This window comes from Diabrotica undecimpunctata, chromosome 9 (genome assembly GCF_040954645.1).
Source record: "Diabrotica undecimpunctata isolate CICGRU chromosome 9, icDiaUnde3, whole genome shotgun sequence".
NCBI classification, from domain to species: domain Eukaryota; kingdom Metazoa; phylum Arthropoda; class Insecta; order Coleoptera; family Chrysomelidae; genus Diabrotica; species Diabrotica undecimpunctata.
This window is the reverse complement of record NC_092811.1, coordinates 33998103-34018680: the sequence shown is the minus strand read 5'-3', so window position 1 is coordinate 34018680 and position 20578 is coordinate 33998103. Positions and strand designations below refer to the sequence as shown.

At 32.5% G+C, this 20578-nt stretch overlaps 1 protein-coding gene across 3 annotated transcripts in view; it reads right to left on the bottom strand.

Moving 5' to 3' along the window:
- Gpo1 (glycerophosphate oxidase 1) overlaps positions 1 to 20578 on the bottom strand; it is a 156058-nt gene that overhangs the window by 52896 nt on the left and 82584 nt on the right. For all 3 annotated transcript variants that reach the window (XM_072543155.1, XM_072543152.1, XM_072543153.1), the window contains exons 4-9: positions 18741 to 18963; positions 16314 to 16477; positions 15964 to 16257; positions 14213 to 14416; positions 9690 to 9884; positions 5268 to 5459 (exon numbers count right to left, since the gene is read on the bottom strand). In XM_072543155.1, coding sequence (XP_072399256.1) covers positions 5268 to 5459; positions 9690 to 9884; positions 14213 to 14416; positions 15964 to 16257; positions 16314 to 16477; positions 18741 to 18963 — 1272 coding nt within the window. The remainder of the gene's footprint in view (positions 1 to 5267; positions 5460 to 9689; positions 9885 to 14212; positions 14417 to 15963; positions 16258 to 16313; positions 16478 to 18740; positions 18964 to 20578) is intronic.

Here is a 20578-nt window from a genome sequence, read left to right as displayed (position 1 = left end):
GAGAGGCCTAAACGATGGAGAATGGGACAACAGAGAGAGATAGAAACGGTTGAGCGAGGGAAGGCAGTGAATAATGTAGAATCCCTGAATGTATATATAAAATTCAGGCAAGAGAAGTGTAGGAAGGAGAAGAATCTCATGGTTGCGTAACTTGGGGGAGTGGTACGGATGCACATCAATCGAACTACTCAGAGCGGCAACATCTAAGATCAGAATAGCCATAATGATTGCCAACCTCCGTCGTGGAGATGGCACGTAAAGAAGATGAAGAAGTCTTCTCACTTCCATGCTGATGAAACTCAGGGGGAAACGAAGTCAATGTAGCTTCCAGGTGTTGGAGTAATATATTTGCCTTTTTGCTATCAGTGCGTGCCCAATCTCCGTTACTCGTTTTGATTTGTGTTATATATTGTGATCGTAGCAATCTTCTGGCAGCCTTCCAAAGGGTGTAATCTGTGACTTCTAATTGTGATAACGTAGCATTATCACGTAGCATTTTTTCAGTTCTTTTTCTGCTTGTTAAAAGCAGCTTATTGGTCGGTGTTCCATTGTTTTTCCATATCTTTTTAAGTTTTCTCTTTTCTCCAATTGTCTGTTTAATGGCCTCAAGATGGCACTCCCTATTAGGTTTATATTTGGATGGTGGGGTGGATTCTCAGAATGCTTTCTATATAATGTAGTGAGATGATCCACAGCAGTGTCTAGATCACTTTCTGTCTTTGGACAAAGTTTATGTGTAAGTTATTAGTAATGTTTTTTTAGTAAATTCCATAAATTCCAACTCGTTTTTGATAGATAAAGTGTAGGTGGTCTTGGTACATAAATTATTTCAGAAGACAGGGTGAGAAATACGGGCGAGTGATCGGGTGTTAAGTCGTCCAAGAATGATTTAGTTGTTAGATGATTATCTGCTATACCTTTAATTATATAGAAATCAAGGAGATCTGGAAGTTTTCTTCTGTCTGTTGGCCAATATGTAGGTTCACCTGAAGAGTGACTTTAAGGTTATTAATATTAATTACCTGAAATAGTTGTCTACCACGTGGGTTCATCAATCTAGAGTCCCAAAAAGGATGTTTCGCATAATAATCACCATCGGTCAGAAACGTTGATCCAAGTAATTTAAAAAATTCAGAAAAGTGATTTGTTTTTCTTGTATACTTGGGAGGGCAGTATAATAATGGTACAGTGATTGGCCCACTCCAGTCTTCAATATTATGTTTGTGGCCTGCAGATGCGGAACTTTAGTTGCCTGTAGTTCGTTGTTTTATACTGCTTTTGATAATTATGGCAAAACGTCCGTGTGCAGTATCATCAGGACGATTACTGGTATATAATTTATAGTTAAATATTTTCCAGTAACTTTGACATGTAAAGTGCTTTTCGGAAATAAGTATTACCAGTTTAAGTATAATCTTCAATTTCCAGGGTCTCTCCGTTAAGTGCCTAAAATCAGTTATGTATTTGTTTTCTGAACGAAAAAAGATAATGTTTTTGCTGTGGTTTTGTGGACCGTGGACAGGATTTGTGGTTAGTTGTTCTGATTCTATCTAGACCTGTGGTGTTAACGTATTCTGAAATTTGTTGAAAGAAACATGTCGCTGTAAATTTTGTTGTGGTAACAATAAAGTTGAGGACTGCGTTGTCTGAAGCATACTGAATGGCACTAATGAAAGAAACTAAATTCTATGTAATAAAAAATAAATTTTGTTCCGTCCCATTATAATTTACTTCATGTTGTTTGTCGATTTTACTTTATTATTTTAGATTGATATGGGTAATTCTTAAAGTTTGGGTAAATTAGCTTCCAGAAATCTATTAAAACATTAAAATGTTTATCAGTTTTACATATTTCTGGGGAAAATATGTAGATAATAATCCCTGTTTTTAGAAATTAGGTAGTTTGAACATTTACAGTTAATCGAATCACGCGGTTCATTGTTTTCGTGCCCGCTATGTATTTATGTATTTCTGAGAAGGACAATTCGTGCTTTCCCAAGATAAAATTTTAGTTTTTAGAAACGCCCTCCCCTCCACTAGGGGCTTCTAATTAGACGTTTTGTAATGTATTTTTAGGAGTATCACTCAGTTTTGTACACACGTTTACAATAAAAGTTCTATCAAAATTGTGGTCGTATATTATTTTAATTTGGTAAAATAGTATTTTATAGCAAATACATCTCACGGTAAACTAATCGTGAGCAAACAAATTTAATACATATATTTTGCACTTGGCTCCCCTACGAATACCTTTTATAGTGGTAGTTTATTACTGGATAATTACTTCAAAGTTTAACACAAAAGCAAACACTTTTTTCGGTTGCTGTATTTAAGTTTCCTAATGTCGAATTACTATATGGTAAGCATGATTATTATACTGCTTATACATATATATATATATATATATATATATATATATATATATATATATATATATATATAGAAAAGAAATTTAATCTTTGCAGATTAGTTAAATAGTAAACTCTTAAATATTGGGGAAATCTGCAAGAAATACTCTAATGTGTATCAATTGTTTCGCCGAACGTTTTCGCCAAAGAGAATTAATTTGGCTTCTTCAGGGCTGAAAGAGAATAAATTATAATTAGCTACCATATATTATCTATTAAAACATTGATCTTACCGTAACTTAGAATTGTAGAGTTAGAATATTAAAAAACTTTGCTAGTAACATAGTGGTGTTTTTTGTTACTATGTGCAAAAAAAGTTTTTTATAAGAATTGAAATGTATGGTAGCTTCGAACTTGACACGTAAAGGCTTACCCAAGGTTAATCGAAAAACCCAATGCAACTACATTTAAAAGGAGGTAATTCTTTGAAATGTCGGCAATAACTAAATTTTTGATTTTTAGATAGTTAAAAGTGAGGTTCTGTTTAAGCCAGAACGCAAGCGCTGACAACTTCATTATAGTTGGTATGAATCTTTATGTCGTTAAGGTTCATTGGTAAAAAACGAATGAATTTAAATCCCAGTAAAGGGAAATATTATTTTGATTTTCTTTATTTAATTATATTATATTGTTCATGTATTATTGAATCTTATTGAGACGTATCTAAGAAAAGCAAGGGAATGTTATATATTTTTTGTTAATGAAAATTAATTATAAAGGTATGTTAGTTGTTAATGGATATATCAGTCAAGTTAGTAATCTGTGATATAGTATTGTTCTTGGTATCTGATTTAAGTAACAGGTGATATATATCGCTTAGATTCTTGATGTCACTCTTAACATTAATGGAGAAATCGTTAAGAAAAATATAAGACATTTCAATGAACTCTCTTTTAGACTTATTGTTCTCATGGTGGAGAATTGTGGTGTTGGTATAGTCCATGAGATGACCAGTGGAATGGACATGTTTGGCTAATGCACAACGGTCAGGGTGAAGTCGAGAATCACTTTTGTGTAGTGTAATACGTGATTTCAATAATTGAGATGTTTGACCGATGTAGGAATTGTTGCAAGAGAGACATGGAATGTTGTAGACAATATTACTAAGCCTATCTATGGGAGTCTTATCTTTTATCTTAGAATAAAGATTATTAATTGTTAGGGCTGATCTACAAGCTACATTAAGTTTAATGTTGTTATTATTATTGCTAAAGCTATTTTCAACACTTTTCAGACGGGGTTAACAAGGATTCTGAAAAGTGTTGAAAATAGCTTTAGCAATAATAATAACAACATTAAACTTAATGTAGCTTGTAGATCAGCCCTAACAATTAATAATCTTTATTCTAAGATAAAAGATAAGACTCCCATAGATAGGCTTAGTAATATTGTCTACAACATTCCATGTCTCTCTTGCAACAATTCCTACATCGGTCAAACATCTCAATTATTGAAATCACGTATTACACTACACAAAAGTGATTCTCGACTTCACCCTGACCGTTGTGCATTAGCCAAACATGTCCATTCCACTGGTCATCTCATGGACTATACCAACACCACAATTCTCCACCATGAGAACAATAAGTCTAAAAGAGAGTTCATTGAAATGTCTTATATTTTTCTTAACGATTTCTCCATTAATGTTAAGAGTGACATCAAGAATCTAAGCGATATATATCACCTGTTACTTAAATCAGATACCAAGAACAATACTATATCACAGATTACTAACTTGACTGATATATCCATTAACAACTAACATACCTTTATAATTAATTTTCATTAACAAAAAATATATAACATTCCCTTGCTTTTCTTAGATACGTCTCAATAAGATTCAATAATACATGAACAATATAATATAATTAAATAAAGAAAATCAAAATAATATTTCCCTTTACTGGGATTTAAATTCATTCGTTTTTTACCAATGAACCTTAACGACATAAAGATTCATACCAACTATAATGAAGTTGTCAGCGCTTGCGTTCTGGCTTAAACAGAACCTCACTTTTAACTATCTAAAAATCAAAAATTTAGTTATTGCCGACATTTCAAAGAATTACCTCCTTTTAAATGTAGTTGCATTGGGTTTTTCGATTAACCTTGGGTAACCCTTTACGTGTCAAGTTCGAAGCTACCATACATTTCAATTCTTATAAAAAACTTTTTTTGCACATAGTAACAAAAAACACCACTATGTTACTAGCAAAGTTTTATAATATTCTAACTCTACAATTCTAAGTTACGGTAAGATCAATAATGTTTTAATAGATAATATATGGTAGCTAATTATAATTTATTCTCTTTCAGCCCTGAAGAAACCAAATTAATTCTCTTTGGCGAAAACGTTCGGCGAAACAATTGATACACATTAGAGTATTTCTTGCAGATTTCCCCAATATTTAAGAGTTTACTATATATATATATATATATATATATATATATATATATATATATATATATATATATATATATATATATATATATATATATATATATATATATAGGCTTATATAGGTTATTATACTAATTATCTGTATGATATTTGTTTACAGTTCGAAAGTTTGAACGAGTGGGAATACAAGTGCCGAAATAAAATATTTATTATACAGGGTTTTCAAACATGGCATGAAGGTCAAGCAAACAGGAGCGATCAAGAAATAACCAGTTAATATAAATAGATAATCAGTATATAACATATTAAAATAACGGGTCGTCTAAAAGAAACTTAAAGGAAGGAGTATAATTGCAACGTAGATGATTATAGAAACTTATTTTGTAAGCGTTTTGCGTATAGAATTGGAGTTTATAGCTCTTTTAATACCAACTTAAGTGTATACTGTAGAATTATACCTGTTAATGAGGCCATTTTAGCTACAGCAAAGGCTCTGTCACCGTATGATTTCGACAAATGTTGGGCAACCTCACATTCCAAACCAAAATCTTGTACTAAACGAATGTACATGGTTGGTGTCCAGCCATGGGCGCCATAGAGTACCATCATATCAGTTTGACTGTCCTTGTACTTAGGAGTTAAGTTACAGGCTAAAAAATGTAACAGAATATTAATATATCAATAAAAATAAACGATTTCTACAATTTAAGGTTTTTTAAGTCAATTTATGTCAAGGAAACTCGAAGCTTCCGATTTTTCTGTTTCAAAACCTATCCACTGATTAGTAAAAGAGCTTAAGGCTCACTTTCAGTTTGGTTATTTTAGGTAGATCGGTGAATACACTTAAAAACTAAAAGACACAGTGTATATTTTTCTATTTCTACGGTTAGAATACGAGTCCTAACAACTAAAGTCCCTAATCAATTTATTAGACACCATAAAAGTTTCAGTTTTTGATTTCAATCGCACTGAAAGTATGTTCACTTGGATACTAAGGTGTTGAATGGGTTGCATAACTATTGGGTACATAGTTACGTAGAAAAGGGTATAAGTTTTTCTTAGAATTCTCAAAATTTGACAGATGACAATAGAATGTGTTCAAAGTGTGGAGTAACTAATTGTTTTACATTTTAAGTTTTTTTGCTTAAAACATAGATTTGTGGTCAGTTTATTTAAAATTTACACTAGTAAGTATTGATATTATGACATAATAGTGTTACTTTTGATTTTGGTTAATTCTTAATCAGAAAACAAGACGATTGGATTGGATTGAAATTTTTAGACGGTTAAATCTAAAGATCTTTGTGTTAAGAAAATCTCGTCCATTACGAAAATGTGGTGTATTCCAGCCGTCCATTACGAAAATGTGGTGTTTTCCAGCTGTCAGTGAGACGATTGAGTCAAAAACTCGAAGAGAAGAGACCTGTGTCAGTTCGGAAGGGCCGGTGTGTCAAAAAACCTTCAGTCGCCCCCAGGGTGCAACAAATTTAAAAAAATTTAGCTGTAACACTCAGAAGGGCTACCCATAGAGATTTAAGAAATAAGTTGGAAGAAGCAGGATGCTCAGTATTAGTGGTCACCGTACGCCGAAATTTGTATGGAATTGGCTTCAAATGCCGCAAGCCTATTAAGAAGCCAATAGTAACACCACAAATGCTCAAAAAACACTGAACTTGGGCCAAAATCCATAAAGACTGGTCTATTGATGATTGGCGCAAGGTAAATTATTACAAATCATTTTATTTTCGCCATTTCTAATTATTATTCACATTCACAGGTTTGCTTTAGCGATAAAGCCACATTTCAAATTATGGATGAGAAGGCCCAGTTTGTCCAAAGACGTACAGGTAAAAATATGAAAAGGGGTGTGTAATTTAATACAATTACACATCCCACTTCAGTAATGATATGGTCGGGACTAGTGGCAAAGGTATGGGACGATTGTATGTCGTAGAAGGAACCACGCGACAACACCAATACAAAAGGGTTTTCCAGACAAGATTGGTTTCAAAAGTGAACGAATGGTTTGGTAACAGCCATAAGATATTTATGTAGGATGGAGCACCTTGCCATACGGCTAAAAGTATTAAAAATGTTTTGTTAGAACAAGAAATTCCGCTCTTACCATGGCCCGACAACTCACCAGACATGAACTCAATTGAAAATGTCTGGGAGTGACTAAAAACAGAGTTAGCCAAGGAAATAATTACCAACAAGGTTTAGTTTATAGAAAGAATCATTTTCCATTGGAATCACACCGAAAATTTAAAAGAAATCGCAGAATGCCTAGGAGACTGGCTGCACAGCTTAAAGCCTAGGGTGGCTTAACAAAATATTAATGTTATAGTAAAATATTGTAATAATTTACGTTGTTTTTGTTGAAGAAATATGCAAAAAAGGTTATTTCTATCAATTGTGTTATGTTTCTTACTTATAGCTAACATAGTTATAATTATAATTGATTATAAAACACAGAAAACTAGAATGTTCTAAATGAGTAATAAATTGAGCAGGGACTAGTGTATATAGTGAGACAAATTAAAATATATAACAAATTCAGGCGTTTGAGCGTTTTTTTAAGACTGTTAATTTATTATTTTTTTAACACTTATGACAAAAAAGCTAAATGAGTAACTTTTAAAATGCTATATAATCACGAAACGTAACATTATTTTATACAACCCACATAACCTATTAATGTCATAAGTATCATCAAAATATGTAGAAATTAGTATGAAAGCGAAAAGTAAATAATGGGACAGTAAAAATGGGACATTCCATTTTAATACGAGCAGTAGCCCCATCCAATTTTCGTCAGTATAAATTAACAAATATTCTGATTTTCGAATTCACTTGTGTTTGAACCAACAAACAAGGCGTTGAAAAACGCAGTTAGGTCTTGCTCGAATGCCTATTATGTCTCTCATACAGGCCTTTAGGTCCCGGGCGAATGCCTATTATGTTTCTCATACAGGCCTTTAAGTTGCCTTGATGTTATTTTTTTGGATGTTGCCTATTACAAATTTTAAAGTTTGGAGATTGGAGGTTGAGATTCCTCTCTAAGGATTTTTTTCCTATTATTCCCGAAACAGAATGTATCTTGGATAAAAAAATGTAAAAGCCTGGGTCGTTCAAAACTAAGTAGCAAACTGGTTTGCAAACCGCAATAGAAATGCCCTTTCTTGGTATTCTAATAGTCCTGACCCAAGGTTAGTAAAAGACAGGTTGGATGGTAACTATGATATTGACAGAATGAAATATGTCACCGTGACGTCACTCAGGGGGTCGATTTTACTAATTGTTTGAGAACAGAAAAGGATAAGTGGTTTGGAGAATATATTTTGTTGTTAAATATTGTTAGTGCTTTTGTTTATGTTTATATCTTGAGATATAATGTGTCTATAGATATCATTGAGTGTTTTTTAGTATATAACTTGAACCCAAAACTCTTATAAAGTGTTAAGATATATTTAACGTGGTTGCGTTAAGAAAAGACTTAATGGATTTTATTTCTGTTGTAAATAAAGTAAAAAAACTAACAAATATCATTAATAATAACTTCAATGTACCTACAGTTTAGTAATAATTAAAACTTTTAGTTTTAGTAATTCCCTCGTTATTTCTACTGCCAAATGAAGATGGCGTAAAAGAAATAAGTATGGGATCAAAACGAATGGCCAGGAAAGAAAACAAAGATAATGTCGGACAAATAATTTTAAAGAATACAATACTAAAGAGAAGCAGATAAAAGTAATACACATGAATACTTCTACCCAACATATTGTTTTACCAGCAAAATCTTCATGCAATAAAGAATAGAATTAGATATACTAAAAAGAGACTTAAGGAACATGAAAGAAGAAAACGTGAGACTTAAAAAAAAACTTCTAGAAAAAGTAGATGCTAAAGAAAATCCTAAATCATGGATTAGAGGACGTGAGACAGCTAAACTGGAAAGCGAAACTGAGTTTGAGGAAAAAAAACACATATTTTTAAAGACTTTTTAACTCCTAATCAACTATAAATAATATTAAAAAGAAAACAAAGGCTCGCTGGCCCCAAAAAGAATGATCAAGGGTTTTTAACCCAAGGTATTTTATTACGCTGAAGTACGTTTTGCAATCACTATATGCATTATCTCCAAATCAAAAATATGTACTCAAAATAATTTAAACAATTAAATTGTATTCAAATTTGCATGCTTTAATTACATATATACATAAAAAAGAATCTACTTTTAATTTAATTTAGTAGTAGTGCTATTCTACATATATTTAGTTTCAATTCTCAGTGACGTCATTCCCGCTTTTGGATTCTCCACGCCGATTGGTGTAAAGTTACCCTACAACCTGTCTATTTACTAACCTTGGTCCTGACCTAAATATCGTTGAATCAGTAATCAGTATAGCATAAAATGAAATAAAATAGACATTACTGAATAACCCACAACGGACACTACACGAACTTAAAACCAAAATGATTTGCAATGAATTTACCTCTGAACAGTGCAGATCAGATCCTTAGTCGATTAAATGCCCGACAGAATTCGACCAGCCATAAAGACTAAAGGCGATGCTACTCCATTTTAAAAATAAATATTTGTTCTCTGTCCCAATATTTAGTTGCCAACAAAATAAACATTCTTTATTATTAATAAGTTTTGTTAGAGTAATTATATTTTGTTTTGTGTTGCTGATTGAAACTATTAGTAATTAACTAATTACATGGTAATACCTACATGGAAAAACACGATTAGAAAAAAATAAACAGTCAAATATTTGAATGTTTGCATGGATTTTATTTTGTCCCATTATATAGTTGTTAGGGCTCGTAGTTAGTAATTTACATAGACACTATATCCCTTTTTAATTACTAATTACCTCTGATAGCTTCGTCAATAGTTTCGACAGCCATTGATCTATACGTTGTCCATTTTCCTCCAGCAATTGTCACCAGTCCGGATTCACTAACATGAACAATGTGATTTCTAGCTAAAGATTGTGTGTCAGGTTTGTTGGGATCGGAAACTAGCGGCCTAATACCACTCCATGCTGACAATACATCTCCTCTTCTTACTAAAACAACATATTAGAATATATCTAGAATTCTGTAACAACTAAATTTTTGGTTTAATTTTTTGGACATCTAATTATTATAGCTAATTAAAAGGAGACAAACTGTTGAGTCAAAATTATAGAGGCATCTCTATAGAAGATGTATATATTCTATCAAATAGATAGAACAATTCTACCTAATATATAGGAAGAATTTGGCATACCATCAAAATTAATACGACTAGTGCAAATGACAACAGGGTTGCCAGATGATTTTTTTTTAATTCCCTAGAATTTTTGCCAAAATTTCCCTAGATTTCCCTAACAACTTGACAACTATATTAAGCCTAGAATCACAGGTCAAACGATCACAGCATAACATAAGGAATAATATGCTGTGCTAGAATGGACTACTTAAGTCTGGCGTCAGAATAGGCGGGCATTTTAAAAACCTTTCCAAACATTTCTAATTTGTGTGTATTTGACCCTTAAGAAGTTGGAAATATTGGTTTCTTTAATTGTTTGAAGAATAAATATTTTTGGATATGAACGTTTGGTTATGAAGGTTCATTCTGTGTGATTGGTATTATTTGTTGTTCGTGAATTTGTGAGGTAAAAATATCAAAGTATATTAAGATATTTACTATGAATGTTCATATTTTAAGGTTCAAGGTATTTTGTTGTTTTTATCAGGGTTTTTTTAAATAAATCAATAAATCATTGCATTTATTTACTAAGTTGAAAAATATTAATAATTAACTAATTAATTAATAATTATTATAAATTAATGTTTTAGTCTTTTTTCATTGTCAATGAGTTTATAATGGCTAGTAAACATGTTGAAGATATCCAGTATTACTGAATTTTTCAATAATGACAACAAAACTACTATTAACTATTTATATTTAGGGTAGTCCATTCCCTACATATTTTCAATATTTTTTTGTATATACTTTTTAAAATATTTCGGTAGGAGTGTTATTTTTTTTAAATACATTAAAATACACATTACGTACTTATAACCTAATTAACAAATATTCAAAAATAAAAACTATTCAACAAAAAACATCGTATACCAAACTATGTTAACAAACAAATTAGATAAAATATGTTTATTTCGTAAAATACACATAATAAGAAAATAAAAAAAATGAAAATCAGAATCAGAACTTATAGTTCATTTCTGACTTTTGTTATATATTGACGAATCCATTTTTTTTAACAATTCATCGGGAATATTAAATTTGTAGCAATTGTCATGATTAAACAATACTTGGCTATGTAATATTCCGCTTAAAATTTCAGTTGATAATTTATTTCTCATTTTAGTTTTGTTAAGGTTTATTTTGGAAAATATCCGTTCAACATTTGCACTTGAATGTGGCAGACTAAACAAGCAAAAAACAAAGTTGGATAAGGTCGGAAACATAGGAGAATCATCACCAGTTTTCAATCCCCCAATTTTTACCCAAAAATCTTGCACCCTTAAATCTTTATATTCATTTAAATTAAGATTTCTTAAAGTACGCCATTCTCTATCTATGTCATTTAATTTATCAATTGTCAAGTTGGGAAAATAGAAGACTAAAGGTCACAAAGAAGTATGTTTTTTCGATATTACTTCATCTGGTGAAATGAGTGACTGTGTTAATGTAGCCACAGTTTTATTTGTATTATCGAATCTTTTGTAAATCTGCGAACAACCTTCTATCAAAAAATCTAAACACTTCTTTCTGAAATCAAGTAAATCTGCCTCATTTAATAAATGCTCGTCATTGTGTATAGCACCTGTTACATAGACACCTAAATAAATATTATCTATTTTTAGAAAAGAATGAGGATTTTTGTATTCCATATTTTCAATCAAAGTTTTATCTAAATAATCCCTTTTTAAGTAGCAATCTAAAAGTGTTCTTAAAACAGTTTCAATTCGTTTATATAGAATGTGTATTTTAATACTTTCGGTTTGCATTTCTAGAATTAAATCCATAAAAAGGGGCAACACCAAGTTTAAAAAATGTAGGTATAATATAGTAGAAGGATTTTGAAGAAAATTTAAAATATTCTGTGCTTGAAGACCTTTTTTATTGAAACATTGATCTATAAAATATAATTTGAGAAGATCCTGAAAAACTTTCATTAATATTAATTTTATGAGATAAAATATATCAACATCTTAAAATAGGTAAACATAAAAACATACCTTATAGAAATAAAAATAAATAAGTACTTACCTATTGTAAAGACATCCTATATGTTGAATAACTTAAACACAAAGGTACAAACGAAACACAAAGGCACAATCGATACAGTTACATGGAATTAGCAGAGAAAGTTATAGAAAGAGAATCTAGAAACCAAAAATTGACCGAGGCCAATAGCCAATATTTACTATAGCCCAGGTGCATCCCCGAAGTAATTCGCAGTTCGTGAAATACCACCACTCTAGTCACCGACGGAAAATTACATGAATAGAATTCAGTGATTCCTCGAATTCCCGAATAATTACGATTTCCAAGTAGATATGTGCAATTTTTATTAAATTGAACAGATTTTTAAAAATAGTCTTACAAATATTGAGAATTCCCTAGATTTTTCATAGTTTTGAATAAAAATCCCTTTTTCCCTAAGCTGGCTCAAAATTCCCTAGGTATAGGGAAAATTCCCTAGGTCTGGCAACCTTGAATGACAATGACAGAAACGGAAGCACAGGTATGTATTCAGGGACAGATCACTGATGCGTTTACGATAACGCAAGGACTGAAACAAGGCGACGGACTGGCTCCAACGCTCTTTAATCTTGTTCTTGAATATGTAATTAGACGGCTGACGGTGAGCGGAAATAACATACTTGCAAACAAATCTACCCAATTAGCAGCATACACAGGTGATATAAACATAATGAGCAGAACAGTGAATGCAGCGGAAGAAACCTACGTTGAGTTGAAACAGAGTGCAGAAGCAGTAGGGCTAGCAATAAATACAAATAAAACAAAACTACTCATACAAAACAGATCAAATAGACCTGCGCAACAACACTTTATTGACGATATAGAACATGTAAATAGATTCACATACCTAGGAATGGATCTGGTCGCAAGCAATGAAGAAGAACCGAAAATAAATAGAAGGCTTATGCTGGCAAATAAAGTTTATTTCGTAGAGATACTTACACCGGAAAATAAAACTCCGGGTATATAAAACAATAATCAGGCCCATAGTAAGTTATGGTTGTGAAAAATGGGTGGCGACACAGAAATCTGCCAATGCATTAGATGTTTTTGAAAGAAAAATATTACATAGGATACTGGGCCCAATAAGTGAAAACAACAACTGGCGAATTAGGTATAATAGAGAAATACACGAGCAATATATCGAACTAACTCTAGCACAATACTCTAAACTGCAGAGATTACGGTGGGCAGGGCACGTGGTCCGCATGCACGAGAATAGAATCACCAGAAAATACTAAATGCAAGAATGCAGGGAAAAAGACCTGTTGGAAGACCTAAAAAGAAATGGGAGGACGAAGTCGATGAGGATGCCAGGAACTGGCTGGGAACGCGTTCATGGAAAACCGGTAAATCGAGATGATTGGAGAAGCTTGTTGAAAGAGGCCAAGGCCCGATTTGGGCTGTAGTGCCATTGGATGAATGGAATTATTATAGCGGTTCAGGAAAGTTCATTAACTAATAGTTTACGGATAGTAGTAGTACAAACGGCACATGATAATATTGCATAAAACGGAAGATGTAACAGAAATGGAAACTACAGATCTTTTAACTTCAATAGACTGGAACATAAGCTAGAGTTAGCTATTTTAATTCATAATAGGACATATGAAAGGAGCCCTTTTATAATGCTTGTCTTCTCTGAAAATTTTATTCCCGAAATGCGGTATTTAAAAATATTTCTGCATTCCATGAAGAGCTCAGTAGTATAAGTTGATTTGGTTTCTGAATAACCAGAATTAGTAAATAAAACATTTAGTAAATTTAAGATAATCACATTTAACAACATAGTAATGCTCATTAGATTTCAATTTTTTTTAACGTAAGATAAAGAGAGCAAAATTTTAACAATATAGAGTAAAAGCTAGTAAAAATTGAACCGGATTCAAAAGTGGCTTTGGAACGAATGACCACCTACAAGTAAGTCCTTGAAAAATTCAAACTAAATTAAATCATTTTTATAAAAAACGGCTTGGTAATATATTTCCCACGATACCGGGACGGAAAAAATTAAAAAAATTTAATAACTTGGAAAATTATTAAAGAGACCGCATCTGGGATACGTATAATAATAGAGTTGGGAAATTTAAAGGCGTTATAAGTGATATTATAGTGTACCTTCTACGTCTGGATTAAGATAATTCTTGACTTCTTCCAGAATGAACATGATTTCGTCTTCAGTCGGTTTGGGATTGTGCGTCACTTTGCATGGCAAATCTGTAGTGCCAGCAATGGTGTGTCGTTGCCATGGCAAGAAGAAAATTACTCTACCATCACTCGTGTCTGGATCCAGAAGACCCATCTGCTCAGGACTGTAATAACCTAAAAAATAAAGTATATTGAAAAACAAGCGTGCAAAATTTAGTTATAGTTTCTAAGAACAATTTGTATTCGCTCCGTGCGTGACAGACGCGACACCTACCGCCTTCATCTGACAGTTTTGGACCTACCAATTTTCAGGTTAAACATATGACATATGTTTGACATTTTTAAATACATGCGAAATTGACAATTATAATAATTAACTTTTTAATTATATTTTTTCAGTTTATGTACAAAATAAATGTAGTATTAAAAAACTGGGTTTCTCAAAATTCATCATAATATATCTTTTCAACCATAAACAGAAAAGAAAGGAAAAAATCTAGTACTGTAGTAAAAGTTATGATATAAAAGCTAAAGTCATCAGGCACTCTGTAGTTAGCTTGAAGCCTTATAAAATATCATTTAAGGTAAATTATTTAAATTTGTTCTATTTCAATTGCATAAAAATGAAGTTATGTGATATTTACTTTTTTATATTAATAGCACGGATCCATCTTTTTCTTTTCTCTAATTTATATGTAATCTTTGGGAACCTATAAAAACTACACTTACTATATTTGCTATTATTAGCACAATTAAATACGCAATATGTATTTGCTTACATTTTTGATAAAATTTATGCGTAAAAAGGTAGGTCCAATTTTGTCATATTTCGCCGCTAGGCACGCTGGCATCGTTTCAAAGTACCCCTACCATGGTCACGCACGGAGCGAATAGGAAAAAAATTTCGGAGTTATTTAAAAAGTATTAAATATTGTTTTAAATCTTATAAATAATTATACATGATTTTGTATCAGATAAGAATTTCAAATTAATGTTTGATAGACAATGGTTTGTATATTATTTTTCTTCGAAGGTAATGCTATGAATTAGACGTTATCTTTTACAAATACGGATTACCCTGTAGACACAAAAGTAAGGTTAGTCGGTATTCTCTTCTGTTAATTTAGGGAAAGACCTAAGTGGGTAAAACACGCTTGATTTCTTAAAATTTAAAAAAATGAAATTTTGAAGATAGGCAGAAAGAATGAATGAGTTTTGTGTCCAAGCTACTGAAAAGATGATCGAAGTCTTCGAGATGTGGATCTACAGGAGGATATTGAAGATATCTTATGTGGACTTTACTAACGTTGAAATCCTACAGTACATCAGGAACGAAAAAGAAGTGCTTAACTTAAAGAAACAACGTAAACGTGAGTACTTCGGCCACGTACTGTGCAACGAAGAAATATATCGAATTTTTTAACTCATTGTATACGGAAAGTATTTTGGCAAAAGAGGATTGGAATGTTGTCATATCTCGTCGCTAAAAACCTCCGACAATGGTTTGGAATGACCTCTGCTGAAATGTTACGAAGAGCTGTTAACAAAACCATGATAGCCAACATCCGGATCAGACAAGGCACTGAAGAATAAAAAGAAGAATTTATCCATAGATGACTAATATTTCTAAGCATACGGGAAATTCATGTAACTCAATGTCATTTACCATTACTTCGCTACCTGTCAAAAATGTAATTCCACTAAAAAGACAGACATCATACCTGGCAAAGTGATGTGCACACCACTGCTCGGGGCGCAAATTTCTTTAACTTTAGGATTATCCATTTTTCTAATAGAATCTGTAAATGGACCAGTGGCGTTTATAACACACTTTGCGGGAATGCTCCATGTTTTTCCAGTGACTTCGTCTTTAACGTTAACACCACAAATGATATCTTTGCCATCTCTCTTTTCTTTGATTAAACTTGTAGCACTCACGTGATTTGCGATTGTGGCGCCATGGACTGTTGCGGTAACTGCTACTGCTAAATTCATTCTAGCGTCATCTTGTTGACCTGAAATAAATACTCAGTTTAGATATTTATATAATTTAACAAAATAGTAGTATTACCGTCATAATACACTAATCCACCAACCAATTTATCACCTCTCAACATCGGAAATAGTTCTAGAGCATTTTTCTTGGAAAGAAAGTAGGAAGATTTGACTGTTTGTCGACCAGCTATAAGATCATACATTTTTATGCCAGCCCAGTAGTAAGGAACTTGCCACCATCTGTGAATAAACAAAATTTTAAATTACTAAAATTGGAAGTGTTCAAAAACAACTATAAATGTAATTTTATATTATTTTAAATAGAATTACCACTACTCTTGAAACTTACTAGATGTCTGAACACCTTAGGTTGTCAAAGACCAGTCCTTCTTGATATTTAGATAGCTTCTGCGTCCTCACAAAAATCTCATCCGCTCTAAAAAAATCACTTCCGTTTCCTTACCCGAACAGTCCTATCATCATCATCATCATCATCATCATCATCATCATCATCATCATCATCATCATCATCATCATCATCAATCAACAGTCATATCTTCTTCTTCTTAACATGCCATACACCAAAGTGCGTAGGCGACTATCTCATTACTAGAATTCTGTTCTTGGCGGCGTGACACAGCTCGCCTGTATTGTGTATTCCTGTCCATTCTTTAATATTCCTTAACCAGGATAATTGTTTGCGGCCGGCTCCTCTCCTACCTTCGATCTTCCCTTGTAGGATTAACTGTGGTATTTCATATTTTGCTCCTCTCAATATGTGCCCAAGGTAACCAATCTTGCGTTTTTTAATTAATTCAAAGAGTTCTCTTTCCACGCCGGCTCTCTTAAGGACGTCATCGTTTCGAACTCTATCCACCCAAGGTATGCGCATCATTCTTCTCAATGACCACATTTCAAATGCTTCAAGTTTGTTGATAGATGTTTTTTTCAAAGTCCACGTTTCCATGCCATAAAGCAAGATGGACCATATGTAGCACTTGACCATTCTGTAGCGTATTTCGAAATTTAGGTTTTGATTACATATGAGCGGTCTGAATTTCACAAAAGCTTGTCTTGCCATTTGTATTCGGGTTTTTATCTCTTGTTGTGGATCCGATTGGTCATTGATTGTGGTGCCAAGGTATTTAAAAGTTTTCACGCGTTTTATGCGATCGTCACCTATGCATATTATCGGGTTTTCTGGAGGGTTTCTGCTAATGACCATATATTTCGTTTTCAAAATGTTGATTTTGAGGCCATATTTTTTACCTATGCAATTCACCCTATCAAGTAATAACTGCTGATCTTCCAAATTATCAGTTATAATCACTGTGTCGTCCGCATAGCGTAGGTTGCTAATTGGTATGCCGTTCACCTTAATGCCTAATTCCGTGTCTTCTAATGCTTCCGCAAATATATTTTCAACATATAAATTAAAAAGCATCGGAGAGAGTATGCAGCCTTGGCGGACACCTTTCCGGATTTCAAATTCATCCGTATATTGGTCTTGATCAATCCTCACCTTTGCCATTTGGTTCCAGTATAGATTCTGAATAATTCTGATCTCCTTCTGGTCCATGTTGGCCCTATGTAGTAGTTCCATCATGATATCATGTTTAACATTGTCAAATGCCTTCTCGTAGTCGATGAAGGTGAGGTAGACATCTTTTCGTTGATCTAAACAGTTTTGTATTAAGGCGTTCAAACATAAAATTGCCTCTCTTGTTCCTAGTCCTCCCTTAAAACCGAATTGTGTTGACCCGCTAAGTTCTTCTAGTATCTTGTACATTCTTGAGTGTAATATCCTAAGGAAGAGTTTCAGCAAGTGACTCATTAAACTGATTAAGCGGTGTTCATTGCATTTTGTGGCATTAGCTGTTTTTGGGATCATCACAAAGGATGACTGCAGCCATTCTCGCGGAATGTAACCAGTATCATAAATTCCATTGAACAGCTTTACCAAGATTTCGATATTCTCCTCGTCTAGTAGTTTTATTGCTTCTATATTAATTTCATCTGGACCTGTTGCTGACAGTCATATCACATAAAACAAATAAGAGAAACTTCTTTTTCTTCCTTTTTATAAGCAATTCTGCTTGTTCATTGGCTCATTAATACTTCTATGGAAGGTTGTCATTCCATCTTTTGCGCGGTCGTCCGATACTTCATCTGCCGATTGGTAACTTATCTCTGACACAGGTCTCTCCCATTCTGCTTATGTGCTTATTCCGTTATTTTTTCTATTTAGTTTCCATTCGTTTATAGGCTGCATAATACATTTTTTTTTAATATCTTCACTTCTATTTCGATCTCTCAGCGTATTTCCTGTAATTCTTCTCAGTACTCTCATCTCTGCCGTTTCCAGTGGCCTTTGTGTTGTGGCTGTGCAGGCCTTGTCTTGTTTCTGAGGTATATCTCATTATTAGTCTTACACTGGCTTCTTGACTTCGACAAGTCAATAGTTGTTTTATTTGTATAAATAAAATAAATAATTTAAACTTACCTATAAACAGGTAACATAATAGGTAAAGGATGGGCAAGATGAGGAGCTTGATGTAACATGACGGCTCTTTCGTGTAAGGCTTCTTGTACCATTCTGTACTGTTCGTAGTCCAACTGCATGATAGCTTTTTGTAGGTATCGTACTCCTCCGTGGATAAGTTTTGTACTTCGACTGGAGGTGCCACTGGCAAAGTCATCTGCTTCTATTAGAGCAGTTTTGAGACCTTAAAAATAAAAATAAAAATTTTATTTTATTTTATTCTATATAAGTCGGGAACTAGATCTTAAATTAAACACAATAGAAAAAAGCATTTCGGTAAAACTGTAGCCAAAGTTTGTAGTACTTTGGTTCGTATTCATTACAGTGTTTTGAAAATTATTCAGCCATGATAACTTGTTGCAGCTATGAGGACTTCAACAGTGGATATTGCAAGCCACGCCTCTAGGTTCCTTAACATTCCTTAATATTCGTTTTGCCCTGACACCTTTTATATGTAGCGAAAAAGCTGACAAAAGTAGATGATAAAAAGCTTCTCGTTCACAGTTCTTAATGAAGACCACGTTGCTCAGTTTGGGAGCTCCATTAGGGGTGGGTAAGGATATAGATGATAGAAAAGTACATATTTTAGATAGATAGATCCATGATAGATAATCAATATATAACAAAATATAACAGTTTGACAAAGAAAAACAAGAAACATGGAATATAGCTAAACTGCAAAACAAAATGGGCGCCAATGATTTTTAACCTGAAACTCATTGTACATTGTATATTCTTTTTATTGTATTTAATAAAATCTAATCTCATAAATTCATTGTTATAATCTTTTTATTGCACCCATATATTTAGATAATTTTTTGCTGTATGAGTAACTATGGATATAATAGTAATTGTTATTGAAATTCAACTAATTATTAAATAAGGTTGAGTTTACCGAAAGTACAAGCTGAATATATCCGCAAATGTCAACCATAAAATAAAATATTTCTGTTTGACAGTGTTGCGATGTTATTATAATGCATATGTTGTATGCTGCTTCAAATATAAAGAGAGAAAGCTTTTAAAAAGTACATTTTGATTATACTATTTTATGAATTCTGCAATTTTTAATTATATGAAACAATAACGAGTAAATATTTGTCTCTTTCGAGATTAATAATTGCAAACATCTGTTGCAATTTGGCAACTGCTGATTTGATGATTGCCAAATCTATCCCCTAATCTATTAAAGAGCAATTGCCAAAAATATTTCTAATAATTAACTGCAATTAATCTCCAAAGAAACAAATATTTACTCATTCTTGTTTTATATAAATCAAAAATTTCAGAATTCATAAAGTATAATCTTCTTATATACTAAAACGCTAAGCCCTTTTCTTGTCCACCACTTTACTCAAAAACCATATTAAATAATTAAAATATTTTTTGGGAATATTATTAGTATTACGTATGAGATTGTCAAGATATACTTTTGGTACAAAAATTCACTTCCGGTTTTGAGATGACCGGAAGTTAAAATTTACTTTAAGTTTTAGACCCCACAATGTATATATGGATCGAAAGGTCTCGTCGAGACGAATCTAAATATGTACTTCCGGTTGCGATCCGACACCGGAAGTGACCCAAAACGCGCATAAAACGTCAAGATAGAGCAAATCTGACACCGGATTCGTGATCAGCATGCAAAATTAACTGCTAAATGATAACATTGTAACAAAAAACATTGTTTTCGACAAAATATTTCGTGATATTTAATACACCTTTTACTTGCATTATTATTGATAAATGTTATGTATATTCTTGCTTATATTGTTTTTATTGATCTCTTAATTTTTCTC